General features: G+C 41.7%; 2 protein-coding genes across 3 annotated transcripts; one reads left to right on the top strand and one right to left on the bottom strand.

Moving 5' to 3' along the window:
- Positions 1-350: 350 nt before the first annotated feature.
- Positions 351-11,317, bottom strand: LOC132579750 (NF-kappa-B-activating protein-like). The gene is made up of 9 exons (XM_060250385.1): positions 10,489-11,317; positions 8,228-8,308; positions 7,854-7,930; positions 6,781-6,825; positions 4,093-4,141; positions 3,197-3,312; positions 2,675-2,750; positions 1,584-1,733; positions 351-1,388 (listed from the first exon to the last, which is right to left on the bottom strand). Exons 1-9 carry the CDS (start codon positions 10,818-10,820, stop codon positions 1,214-1,216), a joined length of 1,101 nt encoding a protein of 366 aa, XP_060106368.1. The 5' UTR covers positions 10,821-11,317; the 3' UTR covers positions 351-1,213.
- Positions 11,271-22,884, top strand: LOC132579749 (transcriptional regulator Kaiso-like). 2 transcript variants are annotated; one of them, XM_060250383.1, is made up of 2 exons: positions 11,271-11,410; positions 20,491-22,884. In XM_060250383.1, the coding sequence occupies exons 1-2, from the start codon at positions 11,368-11,370 to the stop codon at positions 22,518-22,520; spliced, it is 2,073 nt and encodes a 690-aa protein (XP_060106366.1). In that variant the 5' UTR covers positions 11,271-11,367; the 3' UTR covers positions 22,521-22,884. The 2 variants fall into 2 exon arrangements, with proteins under 2 accessions (XP_060106366.1, XP_060106367.1); XM_060250384.1 differs by having other exon boundaries at positions 11,326-11,462.
- The last annotated feature ends 1,918 nt before the right edge of the window (positions 22,885-24,802 follow it).

The raw sequence follows: 24,802 nt of genomic DNA, 5'->3' as shown, positions 1-24,802 counted from the left end.
ATGCTCATGGTAACCTGTTTAATTCACAATTTGAGCCTACACAGGCAGAAGTAATCAAGCCCAGAATAAGAAGGAACCAGACTGAGTGTGTACATTACCAATGATAAAATCTTCTCTATGTGAAGCCACCTTGACATTCACTCCTCATTTAAAAACTGCTCACTATCCCCCATTCCAAAGTAAAAAACGAATTTTCCAATGACAACTAATACTTTCAATGTTCTTGAAAGGAGACAGTGACATTGTTTTTCTTCTGCTGGCAACATGCTAAAAAAAATTCAGACAGTCAGGGCTTCAATATGACATACCACATATTAAACAATATCACAACACAAAAATAACCAAGTGCATCCAAGTAAATGCTTTATTTAAAAATATACATATTTTGGGAAATAAACACTCAGTTTTGCAGAGAGGGAGCTATTTGGATCCCACCAGTCAAAGCCGCCCCCCTAATGTTACCAGATTGCAGTTCCTCCCTTTGGGTTGGAGAAACTCCTGAAGTTCCTCTGAATTTCAGAAACAGCTTAGTAAGCCGTATGGGAAACTTTCAGAATCAGTAGGGGCCCTACCCAAAAGTCCTGCCACATGGTATTCACCCGCACTGACCATGATTCAGATGACTATGAATCAAGAAACTGAATATCTAAAATAAAAACATTAGGTTTACCCTACCATGACCTACAGATTGCCACCCCTCCACCCAGCAAAACATTATTTACATGACAACATCAGGCGGTAAAATGTCTTCCTTCAAGCAGTTCTCATTTTGTAAAACTATACATCAGGATCTCAGTTTTATATATTATATATATAATAAGTCCAAAGTGAGGAAACCAAATCTACAGGAATCTATAAAATTAAGCCACTCTGCTTTATTAAAATTCAAGCACAACAAAAACCACTGGCATTTAAGAGAGGGCGCTCCTGTTAAGGGCACTGCTGTTTTATTGGGCTTACAGGATTGAAGACAATTTATTTGGATCATCTTTATTTGAGTCTCTGGTCCAATAAAAGATATCACCTCGATTTTCATTCTGTCACACACTAGGTCCAGTATTCTTTTAAGCAAGAATGTAAAAGACAGTACACAGGAATTGTTTCCCAAGATTTGAGGCAGCTTTACTGGACAACCTGTTTGCAAACCACCATAGCAGGTGAGTTTCACCAATGTCAGTTCAAGTCTGTTCTCTATCAGGAGGAAGCAAACAGTTTATTTGTCATCTTTGCCCTTTGTTTTTCTGTATACCATCTCCCGAAAGCTTGCTAAGATCTTGTTCTCTCTCTTCCGCCTCTCCTCCTGGTTGAAAGATGCTAGGGCTCTCTTCTCATCTGCGCTGTAGATCTGGTTCTCTTTACGGAGACGCACTGCTTCCATTCGCCGATGTCTTAGGATAAAAACAATACTCATCAAAATCCAACCAACATTCAACCTCACCTGCTATCCAACTAGCTATAGAGGACTTTCTTCTCTACAAGGCCACTTTTTATTTAAAAAGTATCCTGAGTTCCACCACCCCAATATGTTATAGCCAAGCATAGACTATTTTCTACAGTAAGACAGTCCTCATCGGAACACACACCTGCTGCCACTCATTACGTAGCCAGACTTTTCAAATGACGCAATTTCTTCACTGGTTAGTCCAATTTCACCTCTCCGAGGGATGCGCTTCCCAGCTTTTACATATTCTGCCATGGCAGCACCTTCACCAGGGAGCAAGGCATGTCCATAGCTTTAAAAGACAAAGAGAGAAAATGCCATCACAAATGTGGATACAGCTCCTTCCAAAAAACACTAAAGCAACCTACTGAATCTACATAGGGTCTATTTCCAACCAGGCAATCCAGCCCAGAACTATTTATACAAGGCAGGTATAAGCAAAGGTCACAAGGAACATGTATGGTTTTAAGGAAAAGGTTCCAGCACACACAGAAAGTGCTGTACAAAGAACCCCAAATCAGTGAGAGATATCTAAACTGGATCTCTTCTTTGATCTTCTGCTGCAACATTGGACTTTCCCCCATATCCCTGCCTTCTTAAGTGGACAGAGCAAAAGGCAACAGGCTTTCACCCGCCACTATCCAAATCTTTTGGCTCCTTTCTCCTACCCTACTTTCTCCATTTTGTATGCATCAAGGTAGGCAACACTAGCCATTGTATATTCCCTGCATCTGTGCTGTGGATTCTCTCTTGTACTCAAGACCCCTCTCATGTTTCTACAAGAGGTGAAAGCCTTCCAGTCCCAGCATAGGCCTTCTCAGTATAAACACTGGCCACAATATTACAGTGCAGAGCAGCTTTTAAAAGGCTGCACCACAGTGTTCTTTCCATTGCTAGTGGGTGGATCATGCTCTGATTGGCCAGTTGACTGTAACTTCAATTCATGTTGTCAACCCATGAAATGAACCATTCATGGATGACCCAGTGGCTATGAGAGCAAGCTGGGAAGTCCCCAGATCAAATTGCAGTTCAGTCAAACAAACTAACTAGCTGGCCCTATGGGAGCTGTAATTCTTTCCATCTCAGCTTTCATTTCTAATATGGGCGATTACATCAAATTAAGTTTGCCAAAATGATGTTATACTCAAGAGTACTACGTATTTGATGTATCACAGCTGGATTCATACTTTGAAATCTCAGATTTCGGCCATCCATGCAGGGGACAGCACTTACTTCAAAGGTCGGTCATCTTGAGAAGCATGACTAATGGGAGCTTCAGGTCCAATGAAATCCACACCATCTGTATTTTCTGCAGCACAGAGAAAAAAAAAAAAGAAGTGATCACAAAGCCTTCTGCATTCCATAAATCATTTATTTAAAGAAAACCTCTTTAAACAAAAAAGTACACTTTACTTCACAATATTTGCCACCTTGCAAACAGATCACTTCAAAGCTCATGTCTGTTTACAACCCTTCAGTTTAGTGGAGAAAACCAGGGCTTTTTTTTTAGCAGGAATGCACAGTTCTGGCTGGCTTGGCATCGGGGGTATGGCCTAATATGCAAATAAGTTCCTGCTGGACTTTTTCTACAAAAAGCCCTTTGTGGAACAATGGTGATGTCAGGGGGTGTGACCTAATATGCAAATGAGTTTCTGCTGGGTCTTTTCTATTAAAAAAAGCCCTGAAGAAAACTATCCCAAAGAAGAATGCCCACTGGAACAGGCTTTTCCCCAGGTATGAACAGCAACAACCTACTTGATCTCTCAATCCAGAGTTCATCTCCTTTCAGAGCTTCATCATCAGAATCTTCACTGCTTGAGTCACTGGAGTCTTTTCTGTTTTTCTTAGACTTCTTTTTTTTAGACTTTTTTCTGTTGAAAAGTGAGATGAGGTAGGTTTGCAATTCAAAAAAGGGATGAAAAAGTTACTAAGAACAAGACAAATGGTTTGGCCTGTCATCTCTGCAAAGCGATTAGCACAGCCAATCAGCAGGCTATAGGTAATAATCAAATCAGGAAGATTTTTATTGGAAGTCAACCGCTCCTAAGATTTGATGTTCTGTTATTCATGCACACAGAACACAGCATGTAGCAAAAGGAGAACCTGGACCATCCATCCTGAAACCTGCATAATACACTTTGCACTCCAACCTTTCTAAGTGCCTTAATTATAGTTCCCTTCCATACTCTTGTGCCATTCATTATAACAACTTGGACCAGAATATTGATGTAACTGGCAACAGTACGTATTGTACAATAGAAAAGGAGGAAAGAAACCAGGGCTTTTTTTGGAGCAGAAACTCCTTTGTATATTAGCATCTCCTCCTCCAAATCGATGTAGCCAATCCTCCTGGAGCTTACAGTAGGCCCTGTACTAAGAGCCCTGTAAGCTCTTAGAGGGCTGGCTACATCAGGGGTGTGTGACCTAATATGCAAAGTTCCTGCTACGAAAAAAGCCCTGAAAGAAACAACACAAAAAGGGATAGATGAGAGCAGAGTTTGGAAACAGATCTCCTGGTGACACAGAGATTTTTGCTTTTCTGACAAGCCAGTGAAGAAACAGCCACTGCTGATCCTGCTGCAACAGAGCAAGATGCAGACCCAAAAGAACAGAGATTGTAATACAAGATTTAAAAAAATGGTTGTACTTACTTTCTGTGCTTCTTTTTCTTCTTCTTGGCTTTCTTTTTTTCTTCCTCATCTGAAATGTCAATCACAAAAGAAGAATAAAGCAAAGGAAAAGGTATAAAATATTTCAGAGCAAGCAAGATGGAGAATTTCACCAACAGATGTCAATTATACACATGCTGGTCTGCTGATCAGTGAATTTCATCCTTAGAATCTCACAAACATGTCTACACGTGCAAAAAAAGCTCACTTAGATCATGTGCCCGGAATAAAATGAACAGTTTTCTAAGAGCATGCCTACGCTTAAAAAGCATACACTGAAACTGGTTTTTAAATGTCAAAGCTTCCATCCCCGTAATTCTGTAAGTTAGGAATCTCTGCCAGAGAATCTGCATGGGTCTCAAGAAACTGCTGTCCCCAGAGTCTCTTGAAAGCCACAGCCAAACATTTTCAGTGTAGATCAACGTTTACAGATCACTTGATCCTATCCATGTTTGCTCTAACATAAAAGTCCAAGTTTAATGAAACTAGGGTTTCAAACAGATGAGATGTTGGGAGACCTGTGAATGCTGCTAGCATGCATGCCTTTATAAAAAAAACAGGAGCAGGGGCTCCCAATTTGGACAGTGACCACTGCATGAAGAAAGGGAGCAGTTTATTTACAACAATTATAGCCCAACTTTTGGCCCAATAAGGGCTGCCACCAAGGTGGCAATTAAAAGCAGAGTATTATAAAACACATCATAAATCAATCAAAATCAAAAATTGCTGTTAGCCGCCCTGAGCCTGCCAAGGTGGGGGAGGGCGGGATATAAATGAAATTAATAAATAATAAATAAATAATAATAAATAAATAAAATGCAACAACATAGATGCAACAATTAAGAACTAGGTCAGGGGAAGGGCAGGGTCACTGAAGGAACAACAAACAACCAAAAAAGACTAAGCTTCCTCCCTAAATTTTCCCTACCTGAAACAGTCCTTGGGAGCTCCAGCACCATGTATCTTTGACTGACTCCCAAGTGTGTATGCTACTGCAGTACTACGCTATAGTATTTATGAGATCAAGACAATGGCTACAAAAATAATAAGATATTAACCAATATAGTACACCTCCAGCAGATCTTAGGGTCCACTGGAGCAATACTGGTATATTGTACAGTTAGAATACGATTTTCAGTTATACAAATCTCTTGACAGTGAAAAGGAGTGACTCTTCAAAACTCAAAAGCTTTTAAAACAAACTGTAGTTTTAGGGTTGGTTGTTATCAATATGAGGATGGTAGTCAGCTCTACCTATTCTTATCCAAATGTCTTACTGATGCAGAAGAGGTCCTGAAGCCTAGATGCTGTGATTAAGAGGCTGAGTGAATTAAATTGAAACTAAACCCTGAAAAGACAGATAATGTTCACTGAGAAGGCAGAGATCTCAAAGGACATTGCGTTCCCCACTTCTGATGGAGTTCAGGTGACAACTGCTAATTCAGTTAAGAACCTTGGAGTTATTTATACTGAATCCAACATTATTGTTGGGGAAGCGAGTTAATGCAACTGCAAAAAATGCTTTCTTCCAACTCAGCCTAGCTCATAAGATGGCTCCTTACCTTGATACAGTTGATATGGCCACCAGGACCCATTCCATAGTGAGACTAGACTACAGTAATGCACTGTACATTGGTCTGCCCTGAAAACCAACTTGGAAACTCCAGTTGGTGCGGAATAACATCGCTTGACTGTTATCAAGAGCTTGAGGAAGCATGCATATCACTTCCATTTAACAGTCATTCCATTGGCTGCCCATCAGGTATCAGCCTCAATTTAAATTATTCACTATCAACATACAAAGCACTTCAAGGGTTGGTCTCTCATATCTGTGGGACTGCATCTCCCCCATGCTCCACCATGACAGCTTTATAGACCTGTGCAGGGTCTTCTGCAGGTGCCAAAATGAACAATGGGTAAAATCAACAACTGCCCAAACATGTTTTCTCAATTGTGGCTCCCACCTTATAGAAGGGAGGCTCCCACTTTCCTGGCTTTCCACAAAACCATGCAAAACTCAATCATTCAAGAGGATTTTTTCTATGCAGGTAATAGGGCTACACTATACAAATTGTGGACAGATCCAGGTGGGCAGCTGTGTTGGTCTGAAGCAATAGAACAAAGCAGGAGTCCAGTAGCACCTTTAAGACCAACAAAGTTTGTTGTCTCAAAGGTGCTACTGTACAAAATGGTTCACAAAGATACTTGGATAAATGATTAGGAACTGTTGTCTATACCATTATGCATAACTTGCTCTAAGCAGAACCCCACTATCTGAATTTGCATCATTTAATGAGTCATGTTAATACTTCTGCTTTACTTCAGTTCATTTTTAGGTGGTTCCAGATTTCTACAATTCTAATCCTATTGCCTTGTTTACTGAGTGCCCCATCCTGTTGATTGTATCAACTGTGTAGTCCACTTGAGGCCCAGTGAGAAATGCAGATTATAAGTAACATAATAAAAGAAAAAGAAAAAGCTCTGATAAAAAGATTATAGGACCAGTTATTGCTCATGTAAATTGTGGATAAAGGGGAAAATATTATCCCATTCATGCATGCTTTTCAAAACAAAAACTCTTATCAAAGAGCAAATTATGAAAGATCCCCATATACAAGAGGCAAACCTCATACTAGAGGCAGACATTCCATATTATTAGTACACACATACGTGAAACAGCTTTTCTTTTCTTCTTTTTCTTTTTCCTCTTCTCCTCTGAAAGACATTTGAAAATAATATTTTACAATCAAGCCAAACAGTTCATTCTAATAATTCTACTCTTTGGGGTTGCCAGTTTGTGACTGAAAAACCAATTCTCTTGGATACAAGACATTGGTACTTTTCTGCTGATGCGAAAAGAGGGATCCCTCACTGATTCCTCTCAAAACGCTACGTAGCACATCATGGGGTCTGCATAGACAAAAGGAACAAGGGACGGGGAGTGTAGTAAGGAGGATATTCAAGATAAGACTGAGTGAAAAAGTTGGCTGGATCTGAGTGATTATTACTGCAGTGGATGCAGAAACTCACTCATACAGGATGAAAGTGGATTCTTCTTTTCTACAGATGGCAGTAGAGAACAGGTGATTTTTTTTTTACTTCATTTACATCTCACCTTTGTCCAAGATGGAGACCCAAAAGCAGTTTACATCATTCTCTTCCCCTCCAGTTTATCCTCTCAACAACCCTAGGAAGTAAGTTAACCTAAGAAGGTGTGACTGGTCTAAAGGTTACCCAGACACTTCCATGGCAGTGCAGGGATTTGAACCTGGGTCTCTCAGGCCCTAGTACAACACTCTAACTGCTACAACACCTTGGCAATGTTCCCTCTAAGCTGCAGAGTCTTGTGAGCAAAAATTCTACTTTGTGAGCTACTGGCATTAAAGTTGTGAGCTACTGCATCAATTAGTGTGCTGTGGGGTCATCCTTCCTGAGCTAAGACAAAAATGTGTGAGCTGGAGGCTAAAAATCTGTGAGCTAGCTCATGCTAACTCAGCTTAGAGGGAACACTGCACCCTGGCTGTCCTCTGAATGAACTTCTGGAGTACAAGGTTGGGAGATGCCATTCCTAAATAAAGTATCCAAAACTGTTAAGGCAACAGGAACTATCCTGGGTCAAGAACTGATGAACTTGTTTTAATAATTCTATTTGTAAAATCACAATGCTAAGAAGGTAAGGTTACTCAGTGCCTCACAAATATTACTGATGTCTTTTATAAAAATCTTTAATAAATTAAGAATACCTTCTGAACTGGAATCCGAAGAGCTGCTTTTTTTAGATACTCCATCTTCATCTTCTACTGGGGTATGTTCATCAGAACTAAGTTCAAAAACAGAACACAATCAGTTATTTGATTTGCACAGATAAAACGCAAGAGACACACAATCACTGCAAAAGCCATATAACGAAAATCAAACAAGTGCTTGAGAGTATTCTGATAAATAGATGAGTATGGTGGGTTCAAAACTGTAAGCATGTTTTTGATCAGGACTAGTATGAGAATTACATGTAAAAATGTAAGAGAACAAAAGCAGAATGTAAAATTATTTCACATTACTGTTATGGCAAAAGACTTCAAGAGAAAAGAAAACCAAGATTAAAATAAGCAGTATTTACTCTGGGTCTGGAACCTTTGGTGACAGTCCCCAAACTTCAGGTGCTCCAAGTTCACCTATTCTCTCTCTCTCATTTAACCTCCTGTAAAAGACACATCCATGTTAAAATCCAGAACACTGTATTAAGCATATAAGAACACAACATCAGCTTACAAATCACAGGCATGCAAAAATGATCTAAACATTTATTCTATAAAGCAAAACATAAGATGCATGTTTCCCACAGGAGTTCTATTTCTATTTATTGATAAAGAATGTTTTCATTTTAATTTTCATATATTCTTCTCAGTTGTCCTACAATCTGAACCCAAGCAACCATCAGTTAAGCCTCTGACATCACATTTAGGGCAGCTTGGTCCCAATACAGTCACCATTAATCCAATCCTGTGTGTGTCTACTGAGACACAAGTCCCACTGAATACAATAGAACTTACTTACAAATAAATGCACATAAAGCAGCAGCTAAAGATCAAAGCCAGTGTAAGCATGAGCTCAAAAGGTCAGCTTGTACAACACAGCCTAGACCTGCAACTCTTAGAACCCATGAAATAACTTTTTGCCTTTGAAGACAGTGCAAGGATAAGGAATTGGAGAGAGATTAGAATATTTATGACTTTGGCATAATGGGGAGAGGAGGCCAGTGTCAGCTTGAGTGCTTTTATATCTTTAAAGGTTTGCCAGGGGTACAGGTTGCCACTTCATTGTTACTTCATTTTCAAACTAAGTAAACACCACATAGAGATATAAGAAGATACTGCAGAAAACCTCTTATACTGGTCACAGAAAATAATACTATCTGATGTTCACAAACATAAAGCATAAAGTCTTGTATGATAAAATGGTATCACAAAATAACTGTATCCAGCAGCTGGTTTTGGGGGCTCCCTCCACTCAAATGAATTCAGTTTAAAATGAAGGACATTTAGTTTTATAAAGAAAGAACTTTTAAAGATCATTTTTGTGCTTTAAGAGAAGCCTGACCCAAAGAAAAAAACAGGGGAAGCATTTCCTAGCACTGGTTGATCATAGAGTAGTAGTTAGGCTAAACTTAAGTTTAAACCTCAGCCATGAAGCTCACTGGGTGAACTTGGGCCAGTTATTGTCTCAGTCAATACCCTCTCAGGAGTGATAAACTGATAAAATGCAGGAGGGAAGAACCAGTGGAAGATTGCAGGAGGTCATCAGCCCAGTCACTCTCAGTCAACACTAGTGTTCCCTCTAAGCTGAATTAGCATGAGCTAGCTCACATATTTTAAGCCTCCAGCTCACACATTTTTGTTTTAGCTCAGGAAGAATGACTCCAGAGCACACTAATTTATGCAGTAGTTCACAACTTCAATGCCAGTAGCTCACAAAGTAGAATTTTTGCTCACAAGACTCTGCAGCTTAGAGGGAACATTGGTCAACACCAACCCGCTTCACAAAGTTGTTGCCAGGATTTGGGGTGTATGACATGCACATACAGAGCCCACTGAAGGGATAGAATAAAAGTGGGAGGCAGGCCTTTAAGCAATGGATCTTTTCAGTGCCTAATAGCTCTGAAACAGAATATTTTAGGACTTAATTTATTTAGGGCTCACAGTCCAGCAACACTGGATCCTTCTTTACATGCTGTGTATTCTAGAAACTAAAATATTTGTTTGGAGTAATAAGTATAGTGAATTTTTCAAAGATTTCAGGTTTTCATGGCTGGTAACATCATTAGGGTTTGTAGAATCTTTTGGGCTCAAGTGCCGTGTTCTACTGGAGAAAGTTTTCCTTCCAGATGTTTCGTTCTCAGCTGCGGAGAACATCCTCAGTGGCGTTACAGCCGGAGCAGCAAGAAGGTCAGAGCGCCTGCTCCGGCTGCAATGCCACTGAGGATGTTCTCGGCAGCTGAGAACGAAACGTCTGGAAGGAAAACTTTCTCCAGTAGAACACGGCACTTGAGCCCAAAAGTTTCTACAAACCCTAATCATAGTGAATTTTTGTTTGAAAATTGTCTGTTTACATGCAATATACTTGTTAATGTATGTAACTTATTTTTCAACTTTTGATTTTCATCCTGTTTGACAAACTGTGCATGCACACAAAAACTCACATCCTGAATAAAACTCTGTTGGTCTTAAACGTGCTATTGGACTCTTAACTTTGTCACATTATTTTTGAACTGTTAGTTTGAATCTTGACCTCTGACCCTTCCCTCTTTCTAGGCTTGACCTCCCCGCCCCCCAGAACAACCTGTCCCTGGGAGCATCGGGAAAACGGGACTTCTCAACTCGCCTCTGTCGCAGCGATTCCTCCTGCTCCTTGCCATAATGCTCCGGACCGTGTCGGTGGCTAAAGTGGTGCGGAGGACCAAGACGCTGCCTGAAGCCGTTGCGCTCGCGGGACCGAGACCTCGAGCGGGACCTCCTGCTGCTCCGACTAGACCTCGGAGGGGAAGGGCTGACAGAGGCAGCAGCGCGCCCCCGCCGAGAGGACGGAGACGCCGCTGGGCTCCTCGAACGCGACACCGGAGCCATCGTTCGGCAATCCTCCTCCCGCTCTTGGAAGTCGTCAGACGCGCTACAACCAACTAGGCCACAGTTACTTCCGGATACGTACAGAATCATAACACCGTATGTTCTTGGGGCTTACGTCACTTCCGGTATATACTCCGTTATCACAGCTCCACTCCCGCCTCTTTAAAAAAACCCACTCTGTTGCCTTAGTGACAGAGGGACGGGTTAGAGCGGTTCGCATTGGAACGTTGCTTAAATGAGATTTAGAGATAAGTTTTTTTTTATTGTTCTATGAAAACGGACTAGGGAAAAGCCCTATTATCTATGGCGCCCTCCATGTGTGCACTGTCCTCATCTTTGCCCAGCAAATTAAATCAGGAATTGCTCCTATGGCTACGTCGACTATCTGACGGTTCTGCACGGAATGGAAACGCAAAGGAACGTGTATAGGAATTCTTTTCCCGCTCTCTCACTTCCTGTCTTCTTCCCAAATTCTTCCGGCCGTATGGATGCTCGGTTATATCATTGAGTTCCCCTTTAGTCCGTTTCTGCACTCGGGTGTATCACGTTATACTGCTCGTGTTGCAACAAAGCTACTCTGAATGGGGACCTAGATGCGGTTCCTTTGTGCTTGGATGAGCTGCAGCCCCTGGAGACGATGGAGCCTGGCGCCATGACCGAGGCGGGAGGCAAGACTCCAGGTAAGGGCATCCCACCCTTCCGCCCACTCAACTGGCACCGTTGCAAGGAGATGTATGTAACTAAGGAGCCCCACCAGTTGCTGAAAGCGGAAAGGAGGGAAGAGGTTTTTTCTCGCGGCTTCTTTGATTCGGTACCTTTGGATCAATGGGAAAGTCGGAAGGGCCTTGGCACGAGCTACTTGCCCTTGTCTCTTTTATAGAGCAAGGCTCCTGTGACTCCTGTTATCTTCTGTAGCGCTTGGAACGTTCTCTCTGCAGGGCTTCCTCGGATGTTGTGAGTGAGATATTTTGGAATAAAAACAGTTCTTTCAGTGCAAGGAGCATCTCTGCTAATGTTTTAACGCGTACAGCAAATAGCCGAAAATGCATCACGCGTTTACAAAGGAAGTTTTCTCACTAAATTACAAACAAAATTGCATCATTTCAGAGCTGAAAGCTTAATTTTTTTGGTGTGTCTGAGCCACACAAACACTTCAAGTGACAGTTCGTGATCTTTGGAGAGTTGAGCTTAAAGGTACCTGCGCTGTTTTGTAACCGTATGGAGATGTGGTGCTTGATTACTTGCGCTGTAATTGCTCAGCATTTATATAGTGTGTTACACAGTTCTGAGTGGTTCAGAAGTACATTTGCTTTTTGTAATCTTTGCAGCAGGCTTGTAAAGGGAGACTAGTGTTATTAGTGGCACAATGAAGATGAGAGTTTTAGGCTGAAAGTGAGAGAGAGAAGCTTGGCTATGGCCACCTATTAAATCACGACCAAGATAAGATTTGAACCGGGACCTCTTAGCTACCAGGTTGCTTGAACTCAGTTGATTTTATACCTAAGTTGTAAGCAATTTTTAAGAAGTATTTTACATTGGAAACCCTTCATTTCTATATAAAGAATGACCATGTGAGACATTTTGGCAAGTGTTAATTGCTCTGTCCTCAGTTTTGCACGAGATGAAGAATCATCACACAAGGGAACTGAGCACTACTTCATTTGAAACCAGTTTTGCAGGGCTAGTATTAGGCATGATGTAAGTACTGCCCTGTTTTCGGAACAACTAGTAGAGCTACTTGTTGTGGAGTCAGTAGATTGTGAAACAGTCTAACAAGCTGTACCACTACTTTTTCTCCCTTCAAAGCACCAGTGGAAAGGGTTACGGATAGAGAGGAATATTGGAAATGCTTGTCCAGACTAAGGAAGAGATCAGGCAAGCCCTTGCTCCCTCTCCATCCTAAAACTGGCAGTTCTTGTCTGTTACTACCTTTGCAATAGTTTACATAAGCAGCCTTAACCTCAAGGTCTCTAAGGGTGTAGAGCCAAGAATGAAAAACACCTTGGAGTACCTGGATGGTAATATGAAAGAGACTTGTGCTTGGAGACAAGAATTTTTTGACAAAGAGTAATAAAGTGAAAGGATGACAACACAGCTTCCATAAATAATGGAATTTTTCCTTACATAGCAAGAAGACATGGTACATTGCACCTACATGCTCAGAATTCTTGTATTGTTTGCTTAGGAATGGATCCACAAACTTCAGTAGTAGTCCTTGAGATGAGTTCCGCTGCATTGGTTCTAATTATAGCAAAACAAGGGACAGTAGAGACATCAAGTGAGTGGCACAAAATGGGTTTAGGTTGTATTAGATGTAATAAAGGGTCATTACCTCAGGTGGCATTTGGAGATTAGACATATTTTGGGATCTGTAAACAATAGTTATTAGGTGTTTGAATTTAAGATGTGTGATCTTTGTGACAATTTTTCTCATGAGCTGCTTTGGAGACTTGAACCAGTGTGCTATACAGACTGGAACGCTGGACTGGGGAGACCCCTGCTTGCCATAACTTACGGAGTGATCTTGGGCTATTCATTGTCAGCATAACCCACCTTACAGGGCTGTTGTGAAAACAAAATAGGCAGGTTACCTTACCAAAGTATGCAAAAGCTCTTGGGAACAAGAATCAGATAAAAATACATTCAATAATAAAATTCTGTTCAAGCAGCATTTAAATTATTAGGTACATGAATAGATCAATGATGAATCCCTTATGTTCAGAAGCAATGCGTCTGAACACCAGCTCAACTAATGAAAGGAAAAAGCAAGAGGCTTTTGCTTCCTTCTCCATTACGCATTTCTTGGTGGCATCTGGTTCTTCTTCTTGTGTTCCCAAACCTGAACACGCTAGAGAGTGAGTCCCATTAACCTTGGTTTCTGAGTAAGTGGGCTTGGCAATTCAATTTTTTTGGTTAACTGGTCAGTTGCTTGAAAGCCCATACTTGCTATGCCAGCATTTCAGTGATTGGTCTTTGATTCCATTTCTCCAGAGAACAGCACAAAGCACTTTCAGAATTCAGTAAAGAACTCAACGACTATGAATTCTCCAGGGCTGCTAGCAGAAAAGCTACATTTGCAAGCCAAGCAGTGAGTCATTTCAGATGAACAGGTCTTCTGAATAGGTGTTATCAAGCTGCTAAAGCCTAAATGTCAATAGGAGATTAAGCTGAATAGAGACTTCTGCTTCCTGAGTCATTATAGAGATGTGTTTTCAGTCAATCAACATCTTTTTGATGTGCTAAGGATGTGTTGATTGTAAGACCCTAATTTTGTTTATTTAAAGCTTTAATTAGGCACCTTTATCCCTTGTGGAACACAAGGCAGTTTACAATATAAATAAAACATTACTAAAGAACATACAACAAAAATAATTATTATAAGAACCCATAAAAAGTAAACAATTCTAAAAACTCCAATTAGGAGTAAAAAGTAAATCAGTAAAATGCCATAAAAAACAACAGCCTGCCTCCTAAGATCAGTAAAGAGGAGGCCAGGTCTTTTGTCTAAACTGGCCTATTTAAATCTAGTCTGCTGCACGGAAATTTCTTTTAGTGGCTTTCTGGGACAAGCATATTTGAGCAAGTTGCTTCACATCCCACCTACTTCAGAGTAGTCCTCTTAAAGGCTATTATAGCATTTTTACTCTGGTGTATGTTGCCAGCATAAATTTGCAAAGAGGTAAAGCGATTGTTTGTATTTACAAGTCGAAGGACCCTTTCCTGAGAATAAGCCCCTCAGAATAAAATAGGACTTGCTTAGATTTGGGGAGGCAACCCTTATTTAGAAAGTGCGGAACGTCGATTTATATAGCAAATAAAATGGAAGATTTTAAAATGTATTTTGGGAAATCTATATCCCGCCTTCCTATACTTCTTGAAACGAGCAGTGATTTAAAATTGTTGTCACGCAATCCTTTGGCGGTCGTTACAGATGCAATAAAGGCAAATGCATGCTTCTTGTCAAGAAAGCGTATATAAGCACGGCCGTATTACTTTATTTTTTTGGGGGGGGGGGGGGGGAAGAGAAAAACTAAAATAAAGCAGCACTAGACGTGAGCCGTGGACACACATGGCGCAAGGGCTTGCCTTGCTTTCCCAGGCGGGAGGCTCACCGGAAGCCCCGCTCGCTCGGATATTTCCGCGCATCTCCGGCTCTCCCGGCGTCTGGCGTTCTAGCATGGCGGAAGTTTCCGAAGCGCTCTTCGTGCGCTCGGGTTCGTTCTCGGAAAGCGCCGAGCAGCGGCGTCTTCTTACCTTCCCGCCGAGCGATTCCGAAGAGAGCCGAGCGCCGCCTGAGTCACTGCTGCCGAGCGCGGCGGCATCCGTCAACAGCGCTCTCTGGCGGCGGGTGGGTCGGCCGGCGGGCGAGGGGGGCGTTCGGCGAGAGCGAGGAGGTGAGCGGCCGGCCTCGTTGCGCGGCGGAAGGAGCGTGGCTGGCAGCTGGAGGTAACAGGCCCGTTTTGTCTTCCCGGTGTCATTCCACGCGGGGCCGCGGGACGGCATGGCTCATCTCGCCGGCAGGAAGCGTCGGCGCTAGGAGCCCGCCTCCTTTGTGCGGCCGGTGCCTATCCCCCCCCCCCCGCGCCTTCTTCAGAGGGGGGCTCGGCGGGCGTCGCGGAGTCCGCCCCACCCACCTCCCCGCCGTCAGCGGCTCTCGGGGGAGGCGGGGGAAGGGAGCGGCGCTCTTTGCCCGTTCTCCTCCCCCCCCCCCCCCCGCTCCGGAAAGATGCTCCCCCTTCTCCTTCCTGGCCCGGCCCAGCCACTTGCTGCAGGCAGACGGGGCTTGTCCCTACGCGCAGGTTGCCACCTTCCAGCTCTCCTGACACCCACCCCCGCCGCCGGGCCATCCCACGCACTTGTCACTGCTTCCAGCCCCACGTTTTCGTGGCGCTACGCTTTTCTCTCAAGTCCCTTCCCATGTGGCTGTCACTGCTTTGCTTCCCCAGTTTGGTGTAGTGGTTAAGCCAATACTGGTGTAGAGCCAGTTTGGTGTAGTGGTTAAGTGCGCAGACTCTTATCTGGGAGAACCGGGTTTGATTCCCCACTCCTCCACTTGCACCTGCTGGAATGGCCTTGGGTCAGCCATAGCTCTGGCAGAAGTTGTCCTTGAAAGGGCAGCTGCTGTGAGAGCCCTCTCCAGCCCCACCCACCTCACAGGGTGTCTGTTGTGGGGGAGGAAGGTAAAGGAGATTGTGAGCCGCTCTGAGACTCTTCGGAGTGGAGGGCGGGATATAAATCCAATATCATCATCATCATCTTCTCCTCCTCCTCCTCCTTCTTCTCCTCCTCCTCCTCTCCCCCCCCCCCCATCATTGCCAGTGTGGGTCTGGGAGACCCAGGCTGGGATCGCTATGCTGTCATGGAAGACTTAGAAGAAGAAGACTGCAGATTTATACCCCGCCCTTCTCTCTGAATCAGAGACTCAGAGCTGCTTACAACCTCCTATATCTTCTCCCCCCACAACAGACACCCTGTGAGGTGGGTGGGTCTGAGAGGGCTCTCACAGCAGCTGCCCTTTCATGGACAACTCCTGCGATAGCCATTCCAGCAGCTGCGTTCCAACTCCTGCAATAGCCATTCCAGCAGCTGCAAGTGGAGGAGTGGGGACTCAAACCCAGTTCTTCCAGGTAAGAGTCTGCACACGTAATCACTACACCAAACTTTGCTGGATGACCTTGAACCAGTCCCACACTCTTGGCCTAACTTACTTCACGGAGTTGTTGTGAGGATAGAAATTGAGAACATTGTTAGTCCCATTGGGGAGAGAGGCAGGGTATAAGTGAAGTACATAAATACATTGCTTCTCTCTCATTGAAGATCCATACGTATTGCTTCCCCCCACCACCAAACCCATTCTACTGTGGTCTATTACTTTTCTCTGTTTTAAGTGCTTTCTTGTCATGACCCTTCTTCTGTTCTTTCACTTGAGTAGGCAGCACTGCTTCTGAATGATGAAACTGAAGCACAGTCTGCCCTAAAAAGGCATGCAGTAGTGGTCAGTCAAGGGCTGGACCAACCTCTCCTTTGTTGCCTGTGTGGGACTGCACAAAACAGTAAGGTAGGGGGTTGTCAAGCACACACATGGTAGGTTGTAGGATACGGCTGGTGGGTAGAGCTGGGCTTGAGGGTTATGGAGTGCCTCCTAGGGACAACAAAGATTCCACCAGCTTAAGTCCTGCTTCATGGAGGCATCTCACTGCTGTTGGAAACAGGGTGTTGGCCTAGATGAAGCAGTTGTCTGATCCACTTTGTGCAAGTCCACCTGTTTGTTAATGACAGAAAAGCAGGGTCCATAGTGGTAACGGCAGTACTGTTCTTGTAAATGTCTGTTTTTAAAATAAAGTGACATTTCCCGAGCTGTAAGGTTATCTATCTCATAGTAATATTCATTCATTTGTGGAAATCTCATTTCCCACACTTCTCATTTTGTATATGCACTTGTACAGTTTAAAGCGATTTTCTTGCAGTTCCTGACCCATGTCACCAACATCTACTTACAATGCTTTCTGAATTAAAAGTTTTGTTTATTGTTCCTTGTGACAGTTCCTTTCACTTTTTATGTGTTTAAGAAACAAAATCAGATGCAGAATTGAATCTCTATCTGTGCCTCTTCTGGACATAGTGGGAGGAAGGTAGTCTGTAAAGTCAGTACTATAGTGGTACTTGTCAAAGGAATCATAACGTTTCCCACAGTTTTCTGCTTTTCTGTTCTCTTTTCGTGCAAAACCTGTTGTTCCAGTCAGAGAAAGAAATTACCTTGCATGGCAGTTCTCTGTGCTTAATTTCTAGGATTGCCAGCCAACTTGTTCTCTAGCTCAGCTGCCTTTAACAGCAGTCTGTTTTACAGAAATTCAGCAGGTAAAGTTTTTTTTCCTGATAAGTGGTAAAAACTTATTTTCCTAATTTTTTGTAAATCAGACTGCTGTTAAAGGTACTGGAGTGGGATAAAAAAGCAACCCGCTTCTCATGCTTCTCCATGTTCTTTTGAAAAAAGTATAAAACTACAGTTTTTATTTCTTTGGCCTAAAATACCAAGGTTCAACTTGAAACCAGCTCTACTCTGCAAGGTCTGATCTAATAAAGACTGTAAGGTATCCTGCACAAGTTGAAGATGAGAGGCTTTAACATCATAGCTGAAAGTTATTCTCTCTTTCTCTCAGACTTTAAAAAATTCTACATGATTAAGAAGATAACTGAAAAGGCTGTAAAAGCTTTTTGACAGTTTCGTCCAACTAAAATAAGAACATAACATAAGAGAAGTCATGTTGGATCAGGCCAATGGCCCATCCAGTCCAACACTCTGACAGTGGCCAATATGTGTGTGTGTGTGTGTATATATATATATACACACACACACATATACATACACACACACACACACATATATATATAAAATGCACTGCACAACTTTTGCATACGTTGTATTTTCCTTAAAAACGACTCTGGAAAAGGGAATCCACTGAGACCTTCTCTTTTTTAATCTTTTAAGACTTTCTGTTACCTGACCTTCTGTAGCCTGCTCTGATTTCTAGCAAAGGATGCCAATCTAAATGAAGATAGATGAGAATGAGAAATTTTGCAAAGAAATCTGTACATTTTCCTTTGAGACTTCATAATCTCTCTCCTTTTCCCTCTTTTACTCAGGCCATACCTAGCTAGAGTCCCCTCCTTTTTTGCCTGAAAAGTAAGTCCATACCTAACTCAGTAAAGAAAACCAGAGTCTTTGGTTTGCAATACCTGACCAAGGCGGTTAATGGCAGGGTTTTTTTGGAGGTCATTCATTCATTGGGTTGCCATAAGTTGTAGGCAGCTTGTGACCCATCACACACCCACCCACCCAACACAAACACAAGCAAACTGATCCAAAAACAAGCATTTGGTGGTTCCTTTAGCAGAATTGCATCCAGGAATGTGTCAAATCACACCTACACTGATTGATCAAGCAATCTTTTAAATCTGCAAAATCTACCAACTAAGCTTTTCCATTTTATTACAAGTATTTTTTTATTTCACATGATGCTTTAGTATTGCAATAAGAAATCACTCTTCTGTGGCTTTAAGAGTTGCATGGGTGCTAGAATTTCAATATGTTCAGTTTTTCCCCTTGCTGTGAGACAATTATGGGAAGCAGTACATTTGTGAAGGTCTGTCTTTGTATACTTTTAAAGGCACAGAACTTTGGTCCTTTCTTCAGATGGCAATCTTACTTATTATCACAAATGTGTGGGGTTTTTTTAGTTGAGTATCCCTGCATAAATGGCTCCTGTTGTATATCATTGGCAGCGTGTTCTTCCACATGTGCATATTAGAGAAGGCACTAAAATTGTGATGGATTTTACATCTCCCTTCTGTAAAGTCTTCCTCCAATGGAGAATGGCTTTTTCTGGTGGAATTAGTTTTCTTCCAGCAGCAGAAAAATTTCTCTGTTGGAGGAACTTTTTTTGTTTGTTTTTTGTTTAAAATGTTCATTTCTATTAGGATTCTCAACTTGTATAAACTGGGAAACTATCTTATTCTGAACCATCAAGTCCCAGACTTTTATCATACCACTGTGCCAAAGTTGGTATATTCTTAGTATTACATTATTGTGCCAATATTATTTTACCAGCTAGTAGGAGAAGGGTTAATAAATCCTTCCTGGACTGTGGGATGTTGAAAGTCGGCTGCAATCGGAACTATTGATAGAAGGGAGTTGAAGGGATCTGTTTTATCAGAAAGGAGTCCTAGAATCCAACCCATGGTAATTAAAAAAAAAATGGGTGAGGAGAGTAAGTATAAATGTATCATCAGGAGACTGGTAGAATATCTGCTTAATTAATGGCATTTGCACAGACTTGTATGCTCAGGCTCAAAAAATTATAACACGAAAGCTTACATTCTGAATAAAACTTTGTTGGTCTTAAAGGTGCTACTTTACTCCTGCATTGTTCTACTGCTTCAGACCAACACGGCTATCCACCTGGGTCTATCAACATTTTTGCAAGTTAGCTCTGGAGGAAGTTAAGTTTCATGGACAGTGTTTGGCTTCATATTCCCCCCCCCCCGCTCCTTCAAGTGTTCCCCCTCTCCTGCTACCTGTGTTTTTGTTAAGAAAAGGAGCTATTGAGATTAGATTGGTGTGATCAGAGATAGTCATTATTCACAGAGTTTAAGAGAGCAATCCTAAGCAGGTCTACTTTGAATTCTACTGCAGTGTATTCAGTGGGGCTTGCTCCCAGGAATGTGTCATTAGGATTGCAGTGTAAAACCCAGACTTTTTACCTCAGATATTAATGGGAGCATCCCTCCCTTCTGTAATGCTTCACTTGTTGGTTTGTTGTAAACTGTAAGTGCTGCTTTGTTATTCTAACAATGTGATTAAGATATTTTTCTCATTAAGGTGTATGTTGTTTGGGCTTATGAACCTTTTTTTGCAATATGGACACACTCATTTTAATTGAATTTATTTTCAAGTGTTAGGTAGGACTGCAGCCCTAAGCAGAAATAAATACCATTAAGATCTCTTTCAGTACTGAGGTGTTATAGATTTCTAAGCAAAATTAACCACATAATGAATTGGTATTGGTATTCCAATTTAGAATATTCCAATATTGGTTTAAGCCCAATAAGGAGCCATGTTGACTAGGTCTTTGTACATGTTGTGGCCTGCCTGGACTGTGCATGAGGATATTTTAAAATAAGGCACACTTATTCTGAATGTTCACGGACTGTTCTGTTGCAGAGAGATCTGACGCCTCTTCTCTTTATATTCTTGCTGTAGGAATGGAGACCAGAAAGCTAATTACCGCAACAGACAACCAGTACTCTGGTATGCTGTTAAAGGCTTTGGATGAGCAACGTAGCCTTGGAGTTTTTTGTGATGTTACAGTTATTGTGGAAGATCGGAAATTTCGAGCTCACAGAAATGTCCTTTCAGCATCAAGCGCTTATTTTCACCAGCTCTTCTCAGTTGCAGGACAAGTGGTGGAGTTGAACTTCATAAGAGCAGAGATTTTTGCAGAAATTCTCAACTACATCTACAGTTCCAGAATAGTCAGAGTAAGATCAGACTTGCTTGATGAATTAATCAAATCCGGGCAGTTGCTTGGAGTTAAATTTCTTGCTGAACTGGGTGCTCCTCTGCAGCAGGTGAGAAACATGGCAGGGGGTGTCATGCCTAACGCTTTGGAACAGCCCATTTTGGATGCAAATAGCCTTGAAGCCCAAAAGCCTCTGGGGCAGTTTGGGAGTCAAAACCTGATTGCTGGCCAACCTGTTATAACTGAATCATTTTCTTTGTATGGGGAGGACTGTGATACCACAAAGATTACTATTAGTGATTCTGATGATGATGATGTCATCTTCTGCGCAGAGCTTGTGCCTCCAAAGGATCGGTCTCAGGAGACCAAATCTGTCACACAGAACCAGCCTTCTCCCAACCCTACTGGGGGCTCCGACCAAACAAACTGTAACAGCGCTGGTTCTCCTCCTCCGCCATCTGTAGGGTCAGCTCCAAGACCCGACTTACCTACTGCTCAGCCAAATCTGATTGAAAACCACGTGTCTGCGGAACCGCATATCCCTTCCGCTCCAAAACCTGTGACTTCTAATGTCCTTATGTTAAACCAGTCACAGATCAGTACTTCACCAGATGTTGGTTCGTCACATGAAATCGAGGTCTCTCCTATACCTGAGGAGAATCAGCAGCCGTCTAACAACGATTCCTTAACTGACATGGAAACAAATGCCATTGACGAGGAGGAAGAGGATGATGAGGATGTGGAAGACGATGATGACATCCTTGGTTCATCCAGCCCAGGGTCTGCAAGCAGCAGCTCTTTGGTTCAGCAGCCCACTACCCCCAAACCTGCTGCAACGGAGACTACAGGAGTACAGAAGAAGCAAGTAAGTAATTTTCCACAAGAACCACCTGCCCCTGCCACAGAATTCAAAATGAAAATCTCAGATGTTCTTTCTGGAAGCAACAAAGATTCTGCAGCAAGCGTTGCCCCAAAACACATAGTGGAAGGCCAGAAGACCATAACTTTAGATACAGCTGCTGAAATAGAAGGCTTGTCTACTGGTTGCAAGGTTTATGCAAATATTGGTGAAGATACCTATGACATAGTCATTCCGGTGAAAGATGAGGCTGATGGAGAAGTCAGGCTTGACGATGTGCCCAGAACATCAGGGGATGATCCTGCAAATAGAAAGCGTCTAAAAGTGAAACACGACGACCACTATGAGCTCATAATGGATGGAAAGGTTTATTATATCTGCATCGTGTGTCGAAGATCCTACGTTTGTCTAACAAGTTTGCGTAGACATTTTAATGTTCATTCCTGGGAAAAGAAATATCCATGTCGCTATTGTGATAAGGTTTTCGCTCTTGCGGAATACCGCACCAAGCATGAAATACATCACACTGGAGAGCGAAGGTACCAGTGCTTGGCATGTGGCCAGTGTTTTATCAACTATCAGGTCATGGCTACACATCTAAGATCAGTCCATAGCCAGGACCCTTCTGGAGAGTCCAAGCTGTATCGTTTGCATCCTTGTAGGTCCTTGCAGATCAGAAATTACGCTTATATTTCAGGTGGTGCCAACAAAATACCAATGGTAAATGACAATAATCTTGCATATCCAGTTGTCCCCATAAAAGATGCCTCCCAAGAACCAACACCCACCCCTCCGGCAAAGCCAATGACCTGGGATGATATCTTTGTTCCGCAAGGAAACGAATCACTTTTTAAACAAAACCCATCTGATGGTAGTACTGAATTTGAGTTTGTAATACCAGAATCTTATTGAAATTATGTCTTGACAGAAACATTTCATAGGGAGGAGGGTAAAATTCATTTTGAACAGGCTGCTGTTTTAGAACATCTCATAGCAAATCAGTTTATTGTACCTAGTCAGCAAAAGATAGTATTTTAAAGCTAGAATACGTGTAAGCTTCAGGTAATGTTGCTGCAAAAAATGGTCAGAAAAAGAAAACTTACTTGAAGACAGTAAAAGGCATTTCCAGGGAAGTTAACTGTTAATATGCTTAGCTCATTATCATGGATAAAAATTTGCAAAGACATAGTTTGAAAAGTATCGATCCTTTACAAAAATGGGATCCTTCCCTAAGTACTTGCATAACAATGGGGATGTTTCTTGCCGCTTGAACCACTTATTATGTAATCCTTTCATATTAGCACTTTAATGCTGAAAATTGTTTCACTGTTAACACTTGAGACTACACATAGTCTCAATATAGATTTGGAAGTTTAGAATACTTTTTTCTTTGAATAGAAACAAATGCACTCTTTAGTGGTTGGTGCAGTGCTGTGAGGGTCCAGTAACCTTGCCCATAAATCACTTACCTTTTTTTTAAAGTGGCATTTTTGTTCTTCAGTTCCAAAACTACCATTTTATCTTCATGAAAATGCTCATGATGTAAGCTTGCACACTTGGAGATTGAAAATTCTCAGTGTATGGTAAACTCATCAAGTAATACTTGGACTTTATATATATCCCAGTGGCTGGACCATTGTATTGTCTCCTATAGTACTGAAGGGGCCCTGTCAATCAAAATGTCAAATGACACTGAAGAAAAGCAGTTTGCCATCTTTCCCCCCAAATGCTGAGGAATTATGTTGGCCTGCCTTTTTACTGCAAGTATGTTAATGGTTTAATTATGTTGCTGTTTTCCTGTTTTGGGAAAAGTCTTTGACAAATATAGTTTTATAGCTGATGGCTGCAGAAACTGAATCCCAAAGTTAAGCACTGCAAATGATGTTTCAGATCCTTATAGAATTTATTTTACAGTTTTGGTTAGTTTGAGGTGAGTTAAAGCTTTCACACTTAGGTGGGAGGGTTTTTTAAAAGAATTATCGCATCAGTTGGACTCCTTTGAAAAATCAAGGTATATGCTAACAGGTTCACATAGGACATAAGCATCCTCACCAATTGATCTTCCCCTTTTAGGTGCATTGGTAATAGCAAAAAAAAAAAAAAAAGGTCAACATGAGCAAGAAATGGTAGCACTGAGTGTCAATTGCTTACCAGTTAATTAGTCAACATTTTCCATTGAGCAGCAACTTGAATTTTTGTATATTTTATAATGTGAAAAAGCCCTTATAGAGGACTGAAAAGGTTGTGGTGGTGAATAGAATTAGGTTAGCAATCCGTGGGTTGCTGTTCAGTTTCTTCTTTCCTTCACGTAGGATTTCCTCCCTCCTTTTCACATTTTGAAAATAAACATTTTTTCATGTTCCAAGTAATCATTCCTTGACTTTCTTTTTCTTTCTTTCTAAAACTGCTTTTTTCTGGCCAAAAATGAAAATTTTGTTGTAAGTCACAAATGAGTCACAAGTAACAAGTATGATGAAAGGATGTCAGAAATCAGTGTTTGTAGTAATGAAAGAAAAGTAAATTTGTTTGTGTAAGGTGTAAAAATGCAGCTCCTCTGTTCTCTTGACAGATTGCACTTGTGTATGGGTGGCATTTTTTTATTTTTAAAGAAAAATCATTTTGAAAATTATGCTTTAAAATTGGCATTTTATGTTTAAATCATTGATCTGTGAAATTTTCTAAATTTGGTTAACAAGTTGAAGTGACGTCGTGTATGCTCCCAGATAAATGGAGCATATGAAAGTTTCTGTTTTGAAGCATCAACTGACGTTTATGACGTAAGACCTGTCTTAGGGAGACCAATATTACTTGCCCACAACAAATGAAAGTTCCCTACCACTCATTAGAAAAGGAGGTTGATGTATTATTTCGTGCATGTCAAATCTGAAGCTAGGCATGCTCTATTTCTAGAAAATACTGGTTATTGATAATACATACTGAGACTTCTTAAAAACCAGTGTCTGTTGAAGGTGTCCTTTCTATTAAAGGAAAACTGGAAAAATAGGGTTCAAAGCTGTGTGCTTTTGCTAGAAGATTCAACCTTGCATGCATCTCAGGTGCCGAAGCCTTTCCTAGGAAGCAGGTTTCAGTATGCAGAGTTAAGGATTCTTACCAAGTGTTTCTATATTTTTAATAATCTGTTGCTTCCAGTATTTATGGGGTTGAATTATGCTGGACCTTTTCCATACCTTACC

This window comes from Heteronotia binoei, chromosome 11 (assembly GCF_032191835.1).
Source record: "Heteronotia binoei isolate CCM8104 ecotype False Entrance Well chromosome 11, APGP_CSIRO_Hbin_v1, whole genome shotgun sequence".
Classification (NCBI taxonomy): domain Eukaryota; kingdom Metazoa; phylum Chordata; class Lepidosauria; order Squamata; family Gekkonidae; genus Heteronotia; species Heteronotia binoei.
This window is presented reverse-complemented; position numbering and strand designations above follow the sequence as displayed.

Excerpts from the sequence above, each read along its gene's own strand:
- LOC132579750 (XM_060250385.1), bottom strand. The coding sequence starts at position 10,820 with ATGATTCTGTACGTATCCGGAAGTAACTGTGGCCTAGTTGGTTGTAGC. Across the intron at positions 6,826-7,853 it reads TTCGGATTCCAGTTCAGAAG|AGGAGAAGAGGAAAAAGAAA; the intron begins GTATTCTTAATT and ends AATGTCTTTCAG. Across the intron at positions 1,734-2,674 it reads CAAGATGACCGACCTTTGAA|CTATGGACATGCCTTGCTCC; the intron begins GTAAGTGCTGTC and ends TGTCTTTTAAAG.
- LOC132579749 (XM_060250383.1), top strand. The coding sequence starts at position 11,368 with ATGGAGCCTGGCGCCATGACCGAGGCGGGAGGCAAGACTCCAG. Across the intron at positions 11,411-20,490 it reads GGCGGGAGGCAAGACTCCAG|GAATGGAGACCAGAAAGCTA; the intron begins GTAAGGGCATCC and ends TTCTTGCTGTAG.